The sequence below is a fragment of the Momordica charantia genome (assembly GCF_013281855.1).
Source record: "Momordica charantia cultivar OHB3-1 chromosome 5 unlocalized genomic scaffold, Mcharantia_2.0 BLBB01000005.1, whole genome shotgun sequence".
Lineage (NCBI taxonomy): Eukaryota > Viridiplantae > Streptophyta > Magnoliopsida > Cucurbitales > Cucurbitaceae > Momordica > Momordica charantia.
In genome coordinates this window covers 20988229-21004949 of record NW_028275163.1, presented here as the reverse complement: position 1 = coordinate 21004949, position 16721 = coordinate 20988229, and the positions used below count along the sequence as shown (strand labels likewise).

Below are 16721 nucleotides of genomic sequence, written 5' to 3'. Positions count from 1 at the left end.
GAAATTAAAATTTTAATTTTAAAATTTAACCTTGCATCAATTGTGTTACATGTGTGTAAATTTATGTAACAAAAACATAGGGAAATTTTGTGAAGCTTTTTTTTTTTTTTTTTGGTTTTTTTCCTTGCAGATGGAGAAAACGAAGGAATTTTTGTCGCGTACTCTCAAAACATCAGCATTTAATTTTCAATCCTTCTCTTTGATTTGACCTTTACAAATCAAAGAACATGAAATAGTTCAATTGAATTCAATGGGTTCTCTGTAAAACCCCCCATTGTTCGTTTTCCTCTGCATTTTCTGCACAATGAGCTCTTCTTCTCTAGCGACGATCAGAATCCTCCTGCTGGCCGCCACCGCCTTATTCGGCTGCGCCGTTGTCCCTGCACAGTGCCTCTATTTCAAGTTCCCACTCTTCACCGACGAATCCCAATCGGAGCTCATTCTTCACAACAAGGCTCGAATCTACTTAAACGCCACCCAAGTCACGCCGGACGTCAGAGGAGCTTCGATCACAAACGAATCCGGCAGGGCCGTTTACAAAAACCCATTTCGCCTGAGAAACGGCGGCCAAATCGCGACGTTCAACACCTCATTCGAGCTCAACATCGTCCCCGTGACGCCGGCCGGCGGCGAGGGTTTGGCGTTCATTCTCGCCGCCGATGATTCCCCTCCCGCCGGCAGCTTCGGACAGTGGCTGGGACTCGTCAATTCCTCGACGAACGGAACCCCGAAGGCGAAAATTGCGGCGGTTGAATTCGACACCAGGAAGAATTTCCCTCAGGACATTGATGATAACCATGTGGGGTTGAATTTGAACAGTGTTTACTCGATTGCTCAATACCCATTATCGGATTTCGGGGTTAATCTTTCGTCTGCTAAATCTGTTTTTGGGGTGATCAAATTTGATGGGGAGAACATCTCTGTTTTCGTTTCCATGTCGAATAAAACAGAGGATCAGTTGAAGAACCGCATCATTTTTCAGCCATTGAACCTCTCCTTTCTCCCGGATGAGGTTTTCGTGGGATTTTCAGCTTCGACGAGCAATTTCACCCAATTGAACTGCGTGAAAGCGTGGGAATTCTCTGGAACAGATTTTGGTGATGGTGGAAGAAGATCCCTCTGGATTTGGCTCACTGTGGCTGGAGTTTTGGCTGTGATCTTTTGTGGGGTTTTTGGGCTTGTTTTGTTCTTCTGGATGAGGAAAATTCGACTGAATAATCTGGAGGAGGAGCCATATGGGGGCATAGAGAATCAGCTTCAAGATTTCTCCATAGCCCCACGAACTCAGAAGTTCGGATTCAGAGAACTCAAGAAGGCGACGAACAATTTCGACCCGAAGAACAAGCTCGGGAGAGGTGGATTTGGGATGGTTTACAAGGGAAAATTAACGAACAGAGAAGTGGCTGTGAAGAGAATCTCAGAGGATTCACGTCAAGGGAAGCAAGAATTCATCGCAGAAGTTGCTACAATTGGCAGCCTCCACCACAAGAACCTCGTGAAGCTAATCGGATGGTGCTACGAGAAGAGGGACCTTCTGCTTGTTTATGAGTACATGCCCAACGGAAGCTTGGACAAGCTGATATTCGGGCACGGGAAGATCGGCGGGACCGACGCCGCGCCCGATTGGGAAACTAGACAGAGCATAATCTGTGGAGTGGCAGAGGCATTGGACTATCTCCACAACGGGTGCGAGAAGACAGTGCTGCACCGCGACGTGAAATCATCAAACATCATGTTGGATTCGAGGTTCGAAGCGAAGCTGGGGGATTTTGGGTTGGCTCGAACAATTCGTCGAACAGAACAGACGCATCACTCCACGAGAGAGATAGCAGGGACGCCAGGATACATGGCGCCAGAGATTTTTCTAACCAGCAGGGCCACAGCAGAGACAGATGTGTATGCATTTGGAGTTCTAGTCTTGGAAGTGGTGTGTGGGAGGAAGCCGGGAAGCCCATCGGAGCTCGGGGGCTACGACGGGAGCCTCGCGCATTGGGCGTGGGAGTTTCACAAGGAAGGGAAGATTGGTGAGGCAGTGGATGAGAGGATTGAAGTCGAAGGGGAGTTTGTGAAGGAAGAAATGGAGTATCTACTGATTTTGGGGCTGGCTTGTTGCCATCCAAATCCTCTGCAAAGGCCAACAATGAGAAATGTTCTTCAAGTGCTAAAAGGGGAAGCAAATCCACCAATTTTGCCCAATGAAAGGCCTTCATTTGTGTGGCCTCCCATGCCCCCATCCTTCAAAGAAGACACAGACAGCTCTCTCAAAGATAGCCAACTTGCTCCATTCACAAAGCTCTCAGGAAGATGAAGTGAAAGGAAACTTTTTTGTGGAAATTTATGAGAAGAATGTAAAAAGGAAAATAATATGGATTAAATGTGTATGGTGGGAGTCTTTAGAGTAGTTTTGTGGAGTTGTTTGTTTCTCCGCCTTTTTTGAATGTAGCGTGGTATTTTGATTGGGAAAATACTTGTTCCTCACTAGTAAGGAGGAATCTTATCCACACCACCATTTAATATTTGACAATTAAGAGAGAGAAATGCAAAAACAAAAAGTGTTTTTAAAAAATGATGAATTGTCAAATATTAAATGGTGGTGTAAATAAGATTCCTTGAGCAAATATTTTCCTTTTGATTGCACATAATTAGTGCATGGATATATGATGCAATAAAGCTTTTTATTGCCCTTTTTAACCTCTAGGATGAGGCCATGAATTAGATTTAAAGCCTCGTGGGTGGGATTCTTTTCGCTCCTCGAATCAATCTTGTCCTAACCATGGTTAATATCTAACAATCAAGAGAAAGGTAAATATATAATATATATATATATATATATATGTTTTAAGGATAAAACTTGGCTCCTAATTAGTTCACTTCCTTACTATCATTAAATATTTGACAACTAATTATTTTTTAAAAGAAATTTTTGTTTTTACATTTATCTCTCTCAAACATTGAATAATGGTAAATACAATATTAGTCCTTACTGTTAAAGAGTCTAAGTACTTTTATTTTTAAGGGTAGTCGGGACAAGATTGATATTTTGAGCCAAATATTTTCCTATTTTGGACAAAAAGTGCAAGTATTTTGGACATAATTCACACAACAAGTTGTGGAGAGTGCTTGACTAGCAAAGATAAGAATTTCTGGCCATATGTCAATTAAAAATAGTGATTTTCCCGATCAAGAAGTTGTATGTTGTATATAATTACAAAAATAAATATAAACCCTCGCTTAGAACTTACAGGAAGATGAAGGGGGTTTTTTTTTTAAATTAAAACGTATTAGCAGAAGAAGATACAACTTAAATGTTTATGGTAGGAGGGTTTAATTTAGATCCAATGATTAGTTGTAATATTCATAACTTTCTCCCAAGATGTGATCCATATTTTATGGAGTTTTTATCCACTTTTTTTTATATTGTTTTTCTCCACCTTTTGAATCAAGTAGTGTGATATTTTGACTGTACAAAAGTTATATTGCTATAAATAGTTTGTGGGGCTGATACTAGAAATTGACAACTATTTTGGTTTTGGTTATCTGTATTTAAAAAATTAAGCTTACCGCTGCTACTTTCACCCATGTATTCATTTATCTTGTTATCTTGTTATCGAGTGGTTTCTAAAATTTTGTTTTTATTTTTAAAATTTGACTAAGAATTTTGATGCGTTATACAGAAAAGTTATAAACACGAACTATATAGTGATTTACAAGAGCCATGGTGTGAAGAATAACTATCTTATAATTGAAGTAGTGATCTTCTCAGCTGCACATTGAGCATTTTGTAAAAGTCCATTATTATTTGATGTGATTATGATCCTTTAAACCTGATTGTAGGGATCGAACTCACAACCACGTGGTTGGAAATATATGTTATTACTGCTAAGCTATGCTCGCTTTGGCTACAAAACTACATAAAACTTATATTTACGGGTTGTCGAGGGGCATAAAATTTTTAAATTGTATCCAACAGTTATTTTTGGGCAGCCAAAGTGGGACTTATAAAACTTATATGTTATTTTTGGTCATTGGAAGTCTATGATTTTGAGACTCCAAGTCGTTTTATATGGAAGTATTGTTCTAATATAAAACAGAAAAACTTGGGTCGTACATCTTCAGGAGCAAGTTTTTTCCATATAAAATGACTTGGAATATCAAACTAATAGGCTTCCAATGACCAAGTTGTAAATTACATTTTTTTTATAAATCGTTTTCCAAATATCAAAATTTTAATCCTTTGTTTGACTTTGAATCATCCAAGTAAACTGCCTAACAAATCGAGTTTGATTAAATCAGGTTTATGATATTATGTTGAAAAAAAAATCAGGTTTGATTAAATCAATGTGTTGGAAATTTGTAAGATTATATATATATAAGAAAAATAACTTGAGTAATCTTATAAATTAAGAAAAATAACTTTGAGTAATCTTATAAATTTGAAGGAAGATTGAGATGGCAATCTAATTTTAGTTTAACCGTAATATTTTCCCCTTTTAACTTTATTATCTTGACCAATCCATTTTCAAAAGGAAAATACTTAACTCCTTACCAGAGCAGTTTTATCCTCACCACCATTAAATATTTGACAACAAAAAAAAAGAAATACAAAATCAAATACTTCTTTTTTAAATAAGTAGTCAATTTTTGAATGGTAGTGAGGAAAATATTTAATCATGACCATTAAGGAGCCAAGTATTTTCCAGTGAAGACCACTCCTCTCTCTTCCGACTTGTTGTGACCTGCTCCAAATTCGACTTCAGAGAGTGGGGAGAGCGTGAGCTATCGCTGCTCGTCCTCTGGTTTCAAGAAAAAAGAGTTTCAACTGCTAGGTGGCTTGGGAACAGTTTCGTAATACAAATTTGATTTGTTATGTTTATAAAGTCCGAGGTAATTTTGGAAAGTTATTTTAGATATAAATCTCATTCTGGTCTAAACTTGCAAGATTTCCCCATTTTAATTACCGAACTTTCAATATGATGGGTGCACCCACATACATCAAACGTCAGCAGCAGCATTTCAGGCCTTCCCAGTTTCTCTCCTTGTTTGACCTCACAACAAAGGAGAGTTCAACCGATTCTCTGCAAGACGCCATTGTTTTTCCTCTGCATACAGACGATGAGCTCTTCTCTAGCAACTATCAGAATTCTCCTGCTGGCCACCGCCGCCTTCTTCGGCTGCGCTGTCCACCCCACACGGTGCTTCTTTATCAACTTTCCATTCTTCAGCGCTGATGACCCGTCCGAGTTCCTTCTGAGTAATAATGCTGCCATCTTCTTGGACGCCTTGCAAGTCACACTGGACGTCCGAGGAGCTTCCATCGCCAACGAGTCTGGAAGGGTAGTTTACAGAAAACCATTCAAGCTCAAATACAATGATAAAATCGCATCTTTCACCACCAACTTCGAGATCAATATCAGCCCGGTGTCGTCGCCGGCCGGTGAGGGTATGGCCTTCATACTAGCCGCCGATGCTTCTCCTCCCACTGGCAGCTACGGACAGTGGCTGGGGATTGTCAATGCCTCCACAAATGGAACGTTGGAGGCAAAAATATTGGCGATCGAATTTGACACCAGGAAGAATTTCCCACAAGACGTCGACAGCAACCATGTGGGTTTGAACATCAACGGTATCTTCTCCATTGTTCAACAACCATTATCCGACTTCCGCGTTAATCTTTCATCTGCTAATTCAATTTTTGGGATAATCAAATATGATGGGACGTACATTTCAGTCTTTGTTTCCATGTCCAACAAAAAAGAGGATCAACTTAACAATCTCGTCATTTTTCGACCCTTGGACCTCTCCATCCTCCCAGACAAAGTTTTCGTGGGATTCTCAGCTTCAACAAGCAATTATACACAGTTGAACAGTGTGAAATCGTGGCAATTCTACGGCACAGATTTCAGTAGAGGAAAAGGACCCCTGTGGGTGTGGCTCACAGTAGCTGGAGTTGTAGCAGGGCACATATGTGTGGCTGGCCTTGCCTTCTTTTTCTGGGAGACGAAACGTCGAATGGACCAACCAGATGAACCATATGGAGGCATAGAAGATCAGCTTAAAGATTTCTCCATAGCACCACGAGCCCAAAAGTTCGGATTAAGAGAACTCAAGAAGGCAACAAACGATTTTGATCCCAAGAACAGGCTTGGAAAAGGTGGTTTTGGAACAGTTTACAAGGGAATCTTGTTAGATAAAGAGGTAGCCATCAAGAGAATCGCAGAGGACTCACGTCAAGGGAAGCAAGAGTTCATAGCAGAAGTTGCTACTATTGGCAGCCTTCATCACAAGAACCTTGTAAAGCTAACCGGATGGTGCTATGAAAAGAGAGATCTTCTACTTGTCTACGAGTACATGCCAAACGGCAGCTTGTCCAAGCTGATATTTGGCAACAGTCAGATCGATGGGATGGAGTTGGCACACAATTGGGGAACTAGACGAAACATAATCTGTGGGGTGGCTGAGGCTTCGGATTATCTTCACAATGGATGTGAGAGGACAGTGCTCCATAGAGACATAAAGTCATCCAACATCATGTTGGACTCAAAGTTCGAACCTAAGTTGGGAGATTTCGGATTGGCTCGAATAATCCATCGAAGTGAGCAGACCCATCATTCAACAAGAGAGATAGCAGGAACACCTGGCTACATGGCTCCAGAGATTTTTCTAACTTGTAGAGCTACGACAGAGACAGATGTATATGCCTTTGGAGTTCTCATCCTAGAAGTTATGTGTGGAAGAAAGCCAGGAAATCCATCTGAGCTTGGTGGCTATGATGGCAGTCTAGCACATTGGGCATGGGAGTTTCACAAGGGAAAATTGTTGAAGCTGTGGATGAGAGAATTGAAGGACAATTCATTGGAGAAGAACTGGAGCATCTATTGATTCTGGGGTTAGCTTGTTGCCATCCCAACCCGCTCCAAAGGACCACCATGAGAAATGTTATGCATGTGCTCAAGGGGAAGGCAAATCCACCAGTTTTGCCCAATGAAAGGCCTTCATTTGTGTGGCCTCCCATGCCCCCATCATTCAGAGAAGATGCAAACAACTTAGTGAAAGAAAGTCAGCTTACTCAATTCACAGAACTTACTGGGAGATGATATTTTCATGAAAGGTTTTGTGCTTTGTCATGCATGGAATCTGCCTCTATGCATGCCATGTGCCTTCTCTCTCTAAAATATATATATTTTTATTTATTTTGAATTAGAATGTAATAAGGAAAATCAATCTTAAATGTTTGTGGCAGAGAAAGTGTTCAAAGTCTCTTCTAATATATAATCATCTTCTATGGAGGCTTATCTTTTGATCCACACAATCAATAGTATGTGTGTATAATGCAATAAAGCATTTTTCTTTAAGATAAGATCATGAATTCCAGCCTTACATTACGACTCATGGGGTGTAATTCATAATAGCTAGGTGGAAAAGAGTTCCCAAGTCTTGAGGATACTTGTTTGCAGAGTTTAGTTTAAATAGTTTATGGGTGATGAGAGCTTTCAAAAAGAGTGAGTTGCCTAGGGATTCTATGATCTAGATGCATGCATACCCTAACAGTGTGAGTTATATGGAGATTTTAGAGATCCTAGAGAAGTCCAAATCCGTCTTGCATGTCAATCTCCCTTGACATCATGAGCGATGTTGAAGGTTAAATCTTTGCAAGTCCATTATTTGACTTGATTCTGATCCCTTTCAACAACCTTTTCAAAGACAAGCTTATCTATGTAGACAAAATTGTTCGTTACTCCAGTGTCAGACAAAGGAATCTTTCCATTACTATTTTTCTTGAGGAACATAAATCAATCCTTAGTATGGGCAACATAGCCCTCGGCAGAACAATGTCATGGTACATGGAACCTAAAAGTTTATGGATCTCATGTATTACCTGATCCTTATATGCTTTTCTGAACTAATCAAGCAGCCATCGCATAAAGGAATCGATGGTTAGGGGAATCTTGCATCCAATAGCTCCCATTACAAATGTAGTAAGAGCTTGATGGTGCCTTTGGTGCATCAAACCACTTGCCCTTGCTGTTGATGAATGAATAGCTTGGGTGCCTAGTATCTCGCTTATGAGGCAAACTAGCGCATGAGCTACTACCATGTCGGTGTAGTGAAGTTAGTCATGCGTTGCATTTAGAATAGCTTCTAGATGATGATGGTAGGAGTTGGTGGGGAAAGGTCCACTAGAACTCAATTTCAACAATGGCAAGGACAAGCTCAGTCACATCTATCTTTTAAGCTCTAGCTCGACTCATGTTGAAGTTCATCCAAAAAATAACCTAAGAAGTTATCATCTAACATGGGAGAATTCTCTAATATAAGTGAAATAAACTCATCATCCTCAAAATAGCTATGGATGTCACCCTTACATGAAGCCTATGAAAATATCAACAACCTCATATGATAATCTTGTGAGATCTCTTAAACTTTTTTCATGTTTGGATGACACACATCCCACATTCAAGATAAATGTGTTCTTCTATTATCTTGTGTGCGCAAATGTATATGATTTTTACAACAAGAGGCGTATTCAATTATCCTTGTGGTAGCAATAACTACATTCGTTGTCCTTATATTTGTCCCACTACATGACACATGATGACTTGCATGTTCTTAAGGATTTAAAGACGTGCATTAATCCACAGACTACCAAATCATAAATCCAAAAAATTACGTTCAAAAGTAATAAACCAACTAATCATAAGCCTAGTTAAAGATTTTCATAATGCTCAATAAAATTTCGCAATAACTATCTCTATAGTTACAAAAACTTTACATAAAACCTACTTTCTAAAACAAAAGAAAAAGAAAATAATAGATAGGAACAGCCAAGTGAACGATGCAAGATGTGGGATGTGCAGGGGGAGAGAAGCGGAAGAAGAGAAAAATTAAGTCATTTATCAACTACCATCAACACAGAGGAACATGTTGGAGAATGGAGATGACTTATATATATCATAAACCTGCTGTGGATGTTCGAAAAATTGAGGTAGTGTGTATAAGCTAAAGATATCATCACCATTCACCAATAGGAGTGAGGAGAAAAATGGAGCAGCAGCAACTCAAGCATCTTCAGTTTGCACTGTCAAGTCCTGTATGCCCAATTCATGATACATATCATGCACAAATTCAAGTGTTTGGCGATTATCCGTCCCTTTCTTTGTCTGTTACAACAGTGATTTCACCAATATCAGCAATGGAAAATTCAGATATACACAGTGGAATTACCAGGTAATATAACAACTTGCACATGCATGAGAATGTTAACAATTTCAGAGTACAAGTATGCTTAACACTACCGTTAGAGAGAGTGAGCCAACAACTTGACCAGGTACCAATTCCCAAAAACGCGCTTGAGTGACTTCTAATACCTCTTCACGTGATGAAAGCTGAAAAAATATTAATATGAACATTCTTGCAACATCATGTTGAGTAGATGAAATGTGATAGCAAATATAGTAAATTTCATAGTTTTCATTTGACCTTCAAATTACAGGAAGCTTAAAAGATGAACACCAAACTTCAGAAAATCAAATCCACATTTCAGCTTTAACAATTAGATTCTTAGTTTCTGTTCAATAAAGAATGAGATAACAAATCTGGCCACATGGAAAGAGTGTATTCTCTCTCCTATTTCCTTTTTTAATTTCTTATACTTTTTTTCTTGAAACAGAAAATAAAATAATTATCAAATTGTACATGATAAAATGCATGCTTATGCACAGACCTGTCTCCAACATTTGCTCAACGCCGAAGTTGGAATGCTAGGTGGTGCCATTTGAAGTAAAACGCCACTGGTTGCTCTGAAGAGAGGCATGACTATCATAAAGACTGTAACTGAAACTAGTCCTAAACACAAAACTTCCGCATTTTGAACCCTGCAATGGAAGAAACATAAATCCCATGTGAGATTATAGTTGAAGCAGATAACTTGAAGAAAAGGTCAGCAAAAAGGTTAAGTGCATTGGTAGTTTACCCGAGAGATAAAAACCAGGACGCCAATATCAGACCTGCACTGAGGAACCATTGACAAGAATGGTTTGAAGATAAACATGTCACTGGAAGTGGATTTATATTCAGATAAAGCACGCATATTCAAGCATGCATGCAGAAATAAAAGAATAAAGAGAGTGGACGAGAGCATATTTTACCTGCGGATAGAATCTGCAAGAACATGCAAGTAAATTGAATGGTAATTCATATCTTCAGCTTTTCTGTATACTAAAAGAAATGATCCAGGGATGAGACAATCATCATAATCACAGACCTGACGGCTTCAATGATAAAGTCAATAAATACTATGATCACCTTGGACATGACCCAGCTGAACTCAAGAAACCATTGATGTTGGGAAGAAAAATACTAAGACGTGTAATGTTAGATAAAGACAGTTATCTACTCCATCACGCCAATCCAACTAAAATGTATCTAATGGGCATGTGATATTAACATTTCCAATGATAACGACTAAGTAGATGCATAATTTAAGTTCAAAGACGTAACTAAAATTTTAGAAGTCAGGACCAAATAGAGTAACAGACATAATCCTCATAATATAGGGACAAAATTTATAATTTTACCATGATTTTATAATAGATTTTTAATTTTCACAAATTTTAATATTTCCTCTAGAAATTGAGGTATTGAGTTAATTCAGAGATTTATTACAAGGATGAAAACATTATTGTCAGAAAATATAATTTCACAATCCACACTTAAATATATACTATAGATACATATAGATAAATGTAAATTAAAGGGAGATTAGGACAGTACATAACTGCATCAAGTACTTGAAAAACCATGGATGATATGACGTACTATAGTTCAGACAATGACCTACGCCTAGTCAAGTATTCAGTCTAGTCTAGTGAAAATTCTTTATGTATAATACAACCTGAATTAAATTTAAAGTTAATAATTACTAAATCAAGAATCATGGAAGTCAAAAAAGAAAGCAAATTAAACCATTATAACTACTCAGATGATGTAACCTATAACAGGAGACTCACCAAGATTAATACGAGCATAGCTCCTGAAGAACCAAACACCAATAAGATTAACCATTAAATTTGTTACGGCTGAGACAATTAAGTAGTGCCTGCAAAGCGATAATAATCATCAGGTATACATAATGCTATATCACTACAAAATATAACCATGAACTATGAAGTTCAGAACTCATTCAATACCACCACTATTATGTCTTTAGAGAATGATAGCTTACATATCTGGATATGATAACCGGTGCATCACACAACTAATCTTTAGTGTTTGATCATTCAATGTGTTATATGAAATCCATTTGGATCAATTAATCATGGGACTTGATTTAAACTATTTCCTTGTTCGTACAGCCAGGCTATAAAGAAGCTATACTTAAAACTCAAAAGTATCGGAATCAGAGAGTCCAGGACACCAACACATCCCAATGCACTCTAACACTAACATATTAAGCCAAAAATATTGTCATGTATGTTACAGTTTTAGTATACAGACTGAATATATATATATATAGATCTTTTTTTTTTTGACGGCCCACTAAAATATATAATAAATATAAAACAAAAACATAATATCAATAAAAATGCAAAACACTCTTTTTTTTTCTAATAACTGGGAGTCGAAACTTTGCTCCCAAATGACCAGGGGCACCTGCACCCGCCCCAAAGCCTAAACCTGGGAAATATCAAGGATTTTTGGTATTGAACTTAGCGGAAGATTCGAACTTAAGACCTCTAAGCCAGTATGACCAAGAGACCCCAAGCCCTTACTAATCAAGCTACCCCTTGGGGGCTCAAAATGCAAAACACTCTTATACTAAGCTAAATATACATGTGTGTATACACACACATATATACATGCATACGTGCTTCCATGAACATGTTCATATTGTGAACATGTCCTAGTAGAGTCTGTCAGCATGTCAATGTAATTTCCCGTGGACATGCTTCTTGGCAGCCAAAATACATAAAAAAACATCGTAAGGAAAATTCAATAAACTTGCATAATGGAAACACCTATGAAGCAGGGCATCAAGATCAAAGAATTTAAGGTGGTACACAAGGGGGAATTAGGGACCTAAACCATTAGAAGATACGTTATATGGCAAGAGCCTGGAAACAGAAAAATAGACCACTATCAATGAGTTCCAGGAGAAAAACTTCCAGCCAAAAAAGATACATAAATATATTGCATCTCCAACTCAATGATTACTGGACCTACTTACTTGTGTTCAGATTCATCTTGTATAAATGCATGGAGTGCTTCCACAGCTAACGAGAAAGACAGAAACAGAAGAAATAGCTGTCTACATGTGCAACGGAGTAGTAAATGTCCAGACAGCAAAATATTAAATAAAACTTTATTATCAAAGTAAAAGGAATTAAGATTTTCTTATGCATAATTTGTATAAAGCGAACATACAAATCAAATACTTCAAAAGGTTAGGAAATTACAAAAGGCGGAAAACAAGCAAGGTCGACCTATGACCATTAAATGGAAATTTGTAATAATCACAGATTGTACAGTCCGTGCTGTGCTCTCCTTTGGCTACTTTGGAGAGAAATGAATAGTAGGTTTTTCGAAGATAAAAAGTCCTTCGGATTCTTTTTGTAATAGTGCATACTTCTTCTTGGTGGTGTTCAATTCTTCTTGGTGGTGTTCAAACCACAAGAAATTCTTTTGTAATTACAGCCTTATCATGATTATTAATGATTCGAAGACCTTTCTAGTTTAGTGTTGGGAGGTTCACCCCAGCCCCTAGGCTATCTCTTTTCTGGTTCATTAATATAAAATTGATTATCCAAAAAAAGAAAGAATTTTAAACATCACTCTGCTCCTTGGAGATGTTATCCATTTAAAAATCAGGTTCTTGCTTCTGTACCACTAAACTATGTTCGGTTATGAATAATAAAAAAACAAGTAAATCTCATGAGAGTTAGAGTGATACAAATACATAAATTTGAGAGATCAAAAGAACAGGAACCCACCAGTCGTCAATCAAGAAAGGAGCATCAAACAAATGAGTAACGGGAACATAAAAAATGCATGAACATGTAAATTTTGAATACTTACAGCATTAGTAAATGCAGACAAAACCTCTAATCTTTTGTACCTGGTATGACAAATCACTACAATTAACCATCTGGCATCTCTATAAATCAAACAAAGTTTGGTAAACCGAAGTGCCATGTGAGATATCCAGAACAAACAAAATTACTGGCTCTTGGGTATGTCGTCAAAATTTAAAGTCCTATCTGCTATGTTCCAATAAGCAACTTTAATTTATATAGGTTAAATATATAATTGTGTCCTCAATGTATATATCATATTTCAATTGTGTCAATAAATGTGTAAAGGTGATGTAAAATTTAAAAATGGTATTTTCTAATAAGACGAACAGTTGTTAGTTAGTACAGTAGCATTTTTAACGAGTTCATCTTTCACAGCAAATTATTATAGGTCGGATAAGTTAGTATAGGTCAAGTCATGTAAAGTGTGTAGGTTTTCAAAGTTATGAGAGTGTAGAAAAGATTATGGGCGAAATTGAAAAGCATCACAAACATTTGAATACATAGCACAGAACTCAAAAATGCCAAGAAACTACTTCCAATAGAGTAAAAACTGATCAAAACAGTAATGGTTAACTTAGTTAAGGGTGTGTTTGGTCCAAGTCACTTCCCTTTCTATTGATGGCAAATTAAAAATTTATTTTAGAAAAGTTTAAAATCACTTAATTGATTATTATGGCATAACTTGGATGATGATTTTGAAAAATCAATTATACTTAGAATCTTTTTTTCAAAATCACTCATTCTATCATCTCTCTCAAACACACTATAAATTATAAACTAATTGGCTTCTCATTGAAGAGCAAATAAACCTCACCCGTAGGTGTAAACATGATCGGGCTTACTCCGAGAGGCCGCAATGGCAAATAATGAAAATGTTAAAAGACCACAGCCAAAGGTCAAATGAAATGCATCAGAAACCAAACCTGAAAAGTCACAATCAAACTAATAAGAGCAATGCTTCACATACAGAGAATAAATTTCGAAAGAAAGGATCACAAATTTAAAAGGGGGAAAATGATAGTGACTTCTATACCAATACGGCCGGTTAGAAGACCTATAGCTAACTCCGCGGTCGAATACAGAACATTAAGCGATATCATCAGAAATAACCTCTTCATATACCGATTCCCAGATCTCACATTCTCCAAAATTGAAAAGGCGAGGGATAAAACCGATAATTTATCGCCTGAATTGTCCTTCACACGAAACAATTTATTACTCTCGGAAGCAAAATAACCCCCAGTTGGCATATTTATGCTCGACATATTCCGCGAAAGCAAAGGTTTAGCCGAATCGTCGGAGTTGATAGGAATCGGCGTATGGGGCGGCTCCTGCCATTGCTTCAACGAAGCTTGACGCGAGAAAGCCAGCCTCCGATCGTTGGCGCCAATTCCGGCATCCCTGTTCCAAGAATACTGGAAATCATTTGATGCAGTACGGTGATTAAAGTATCCGCTCCTGTCCATACTTTATGAGGGAAATTCGATTCCCCCTACATAAAACTTCGAAGCTATGGAAGCAAAGCCCCACGTTCGAACTTGAAATTCAACACAGTAACTTGGAGATTAAAGGTGGAAGATTTCAGAGTAAACCGGGAAAATATCTGGTTCGAAACTTGGATTGAAATGGAAGGGAATTTGAATAAAGAATCTAAAATCAAACAAAACAAAATTGATGTGGAATCAAGTGTCTGGCGATGGCTGCAGACTTGGAAGTAAACGGAGAAGAAGAATTTTTGGATAAATGAAACACGTTTCGACAGACGCCTCGAATTTCCTCTCGAAAGAGAAACGACAGAATGTATGAAATATTGCGTAAATGGCATTTTCTCTTTAATCTTGAATGATATTTTAGACAAATACAGTCATGTAACAAATTAGGTATATACATTTAATTTTAGAAATTTATTTGATAGAACTAATCACATAAAAAAAGGTGTAGTAATGAAATTATAAACGACTAAAATCTAATTTAAAAATTGATGGTCCATATTTTGAAATCAAATTTTAGAGGTAGATAAATAACATATTATCAAAAATTTGTTAAGGTAGATTTTGAAATTTAATAGATTTACAGGTAGGAAGGGATAAATATGATTATTGAGTCCTAATGTTGTCGTTGGAACATCGTTCCTCTTTTGGTACGTTTTAAATACCATTTTTGTGACACAAAGAGCAACTCTCATCCTCTCCATTTGCTGTAAGGGATGGTAAAAAAACCTGCGGGACTCAATTCTCGCGGATAGCTGACCCGATCAGGTCAGGAATCCTCGAATTGACATGGGACAAGGTCAAATCGGGGATCCTAAACGGATCCCTGACCCCGTCCCGTTAATATTTTATTAATTTATATATTTTTTATATATAATAATATTAATATATATTAATTTTAATAAATACTTTTAAAAAATTTTTGAAAAAACTCGAGCCAATTCCCATTTAGCCATTTCTTCCTTAATTTTAACTCCCATGAAAATAAAAATATATAAAAATAATAAATAATAAATATATCTATTAAGGACTCGGGGAATCCCCGCCCTGTCCCCGCCTCCAAAAATTCGGGGACGGGGGCAGGGATGGGGAAAAAATCCCCAACTGAGCGGAGATGGGGATGGCCCCCGGCCCCGCCCGTTGCCATCCCTATTTGCCGCCCGTCGCCCCCATCCTTGCCCGCCACACCCAGAAACCATTTCGTCATTCGCCGCCCAGCTACCCCAGCAACCATTCCTCACGCTAGCCACCCCCAACCTTGCCACATCGGCCGTCCGTGCCCCATCAACGATTTATGGAGTCAATGAGTATGAAGTAAACTGTCTTCTTCAATTTTTTATCTTTTTTTTTTTTTTACTTTAGAAAGCACAATCTTTTTTAGTATAAAGTTGGATGGAAAAGAATGAGTGTGAATTGGATCCATTACTTTGAATTCCTTGCGTTGATGGTGAGTCGTGGTCTGCACTAGTGTCGCACTTTCATTTATGGGATTATTGACAATATCAACATTTGTCTATACTACTTGTGTCACACTTCTATTTTTTGGGTCATATTAGTATGTACAGTGGTCTACACTGGTGTCGTCGGTATCTATATTTGATCTGCAGTAGTGTCACACTTCCATTTATGGGGTTAATGTCGTACTTACACTGGTTTGCACGGGTGTCACACCCCCATTTCTGGGGTTAATGTCCATATCTACCGAGGTAGTATCCTCAATGATGCATCAATCACTCTCCAACTCATTCGTTAGGAACATTAGAACCCATATCGCATTCTTATATTTAGATAGCCTAATAATAGCAGACTTGTTTACATCATTCATGTACAAAGAGCAGTGTGCAACCATGAATGTGAATCAGATCTATTACTTCGAGTTTCTTGAGTTTATGGTGAGGTGTGGTCTACACTAATGTCTCACATCCATTTATGGGGTCAATCTAAGTATCTGCAATTGTATGCACTAGTGTCTCACCTCCATTTATGATACTAATATGAGTATCCACACTAGACTGCACTTGTGTTGTACTTTCATTTCTATGGTAAATGTCGGTATCTATAGCCATCTACAATGTTGTCCCACTCTCATTTATAGTATCAATATGGGTATCCACAATTGTTTGCACTTGTGTTGCACTCTCATTTCTGCGGCCAATGTTGG

General features: G+C 37.8%; 2 protein-coding genes and 1 pseudogene across 5 annotated transcripts in view; 2 read left to right on the top strand and 1 right to left on the bottom strand.

Moving 5' to 3' along the window:
• The window catches only part of LOC148211526 (putative L-type lectin-domain containing receptor kinase S.5), a 2800-nt gene extending 58 nt beyond the window's left edge, over positions 1–2742 (top strand). Inside the window, exon 1 of the mRNA XM_088123662.1 lies at positions 1–2742. This exon is cut by the window's left edge and continues 58 nt beyond it. Within this exon, the coding sequence (XP_087979788.1) occupies positions 305–2308 (2004 nt within the window). The 5' untranslated portion in view covers positions 1–304 and the 3' untranslated portion in view covers positions 2309–2742.
• Positions 2743–5112: 2370 nt separating this feature from the next.
• On the top strand, positions 5113–7094 carry LOC148211525 (putative L-type lectin-domain containing receptor kinase S.5 pseudogene; annotated as a pseudogene).
• A 1595-nt stretch (positions 7095–8689) lies between these two features.
• Positions 8690–14893, bottom strand: LOC111024842 (Cation efflux family protein). Of its 4 annotated transcripts, XM_022302636.2 has the most exons (10): positions 14104–14889; positions 13885–13993; positions 13072–13111; positions 12224–12300; positions 11007–11095; positions 10146–10215; positions 9971–10009; positions 9722–9872; positions 9294–9383; positions 8690–9158 (listed from the first exon to the last, which is right to left on the bottom strand). In XM_022302636.2, exons 1-10 carry the CDS (start codon positions 14534–14536, stop codon positions 9057–9059), a joined length of 1200 nt encoding a protein of 399 aa, XP_022158328.1. In that variant the 5' UTR covers positions 14537–14889; the 3' UTR covers positions 8690–9056. The 4 variants fall into 4 exon arrangements, with proteins under 4 accessions (XP_022158328.1, XP_087980114.1, XP_022158329.1 ...); XM_022302637.2 differs by lacking the exon at positions 8690–9158 and having other exon boundaries at positions 9971–10052; positions 14104–14893; XM_022302638.2 differs by lacking the exon at positions 8690–9158 and having other exon boundaries at positions 9971–10004; positions 14104–14893.
• Positions 14894–16721: the final 1828 nt, after the last annotated feature.

Coding starts and splice junctions, on each gene's coding strand:
- LOC111024842 (XM_022302636.2), bottom strand. CDS start 14,536: ATGGACAGGAGCGGATACTTTAATCACCGTACTGCATCAAATGATTTC. Junction 13,112..13,884: donor GATCATGTTTACACCTACGG/GTGAGGTTTATT, acceptor TTGTCATACCAG/GTACAAAAGATTAGAGGTTT. Junction 9,384..9,721: donor TGAGCAAATGTTGGAGACAG/GTCTGTGCATAA, acceptor ATATTTTTTCAG/CTTTCATCACGTGAAGAGGT.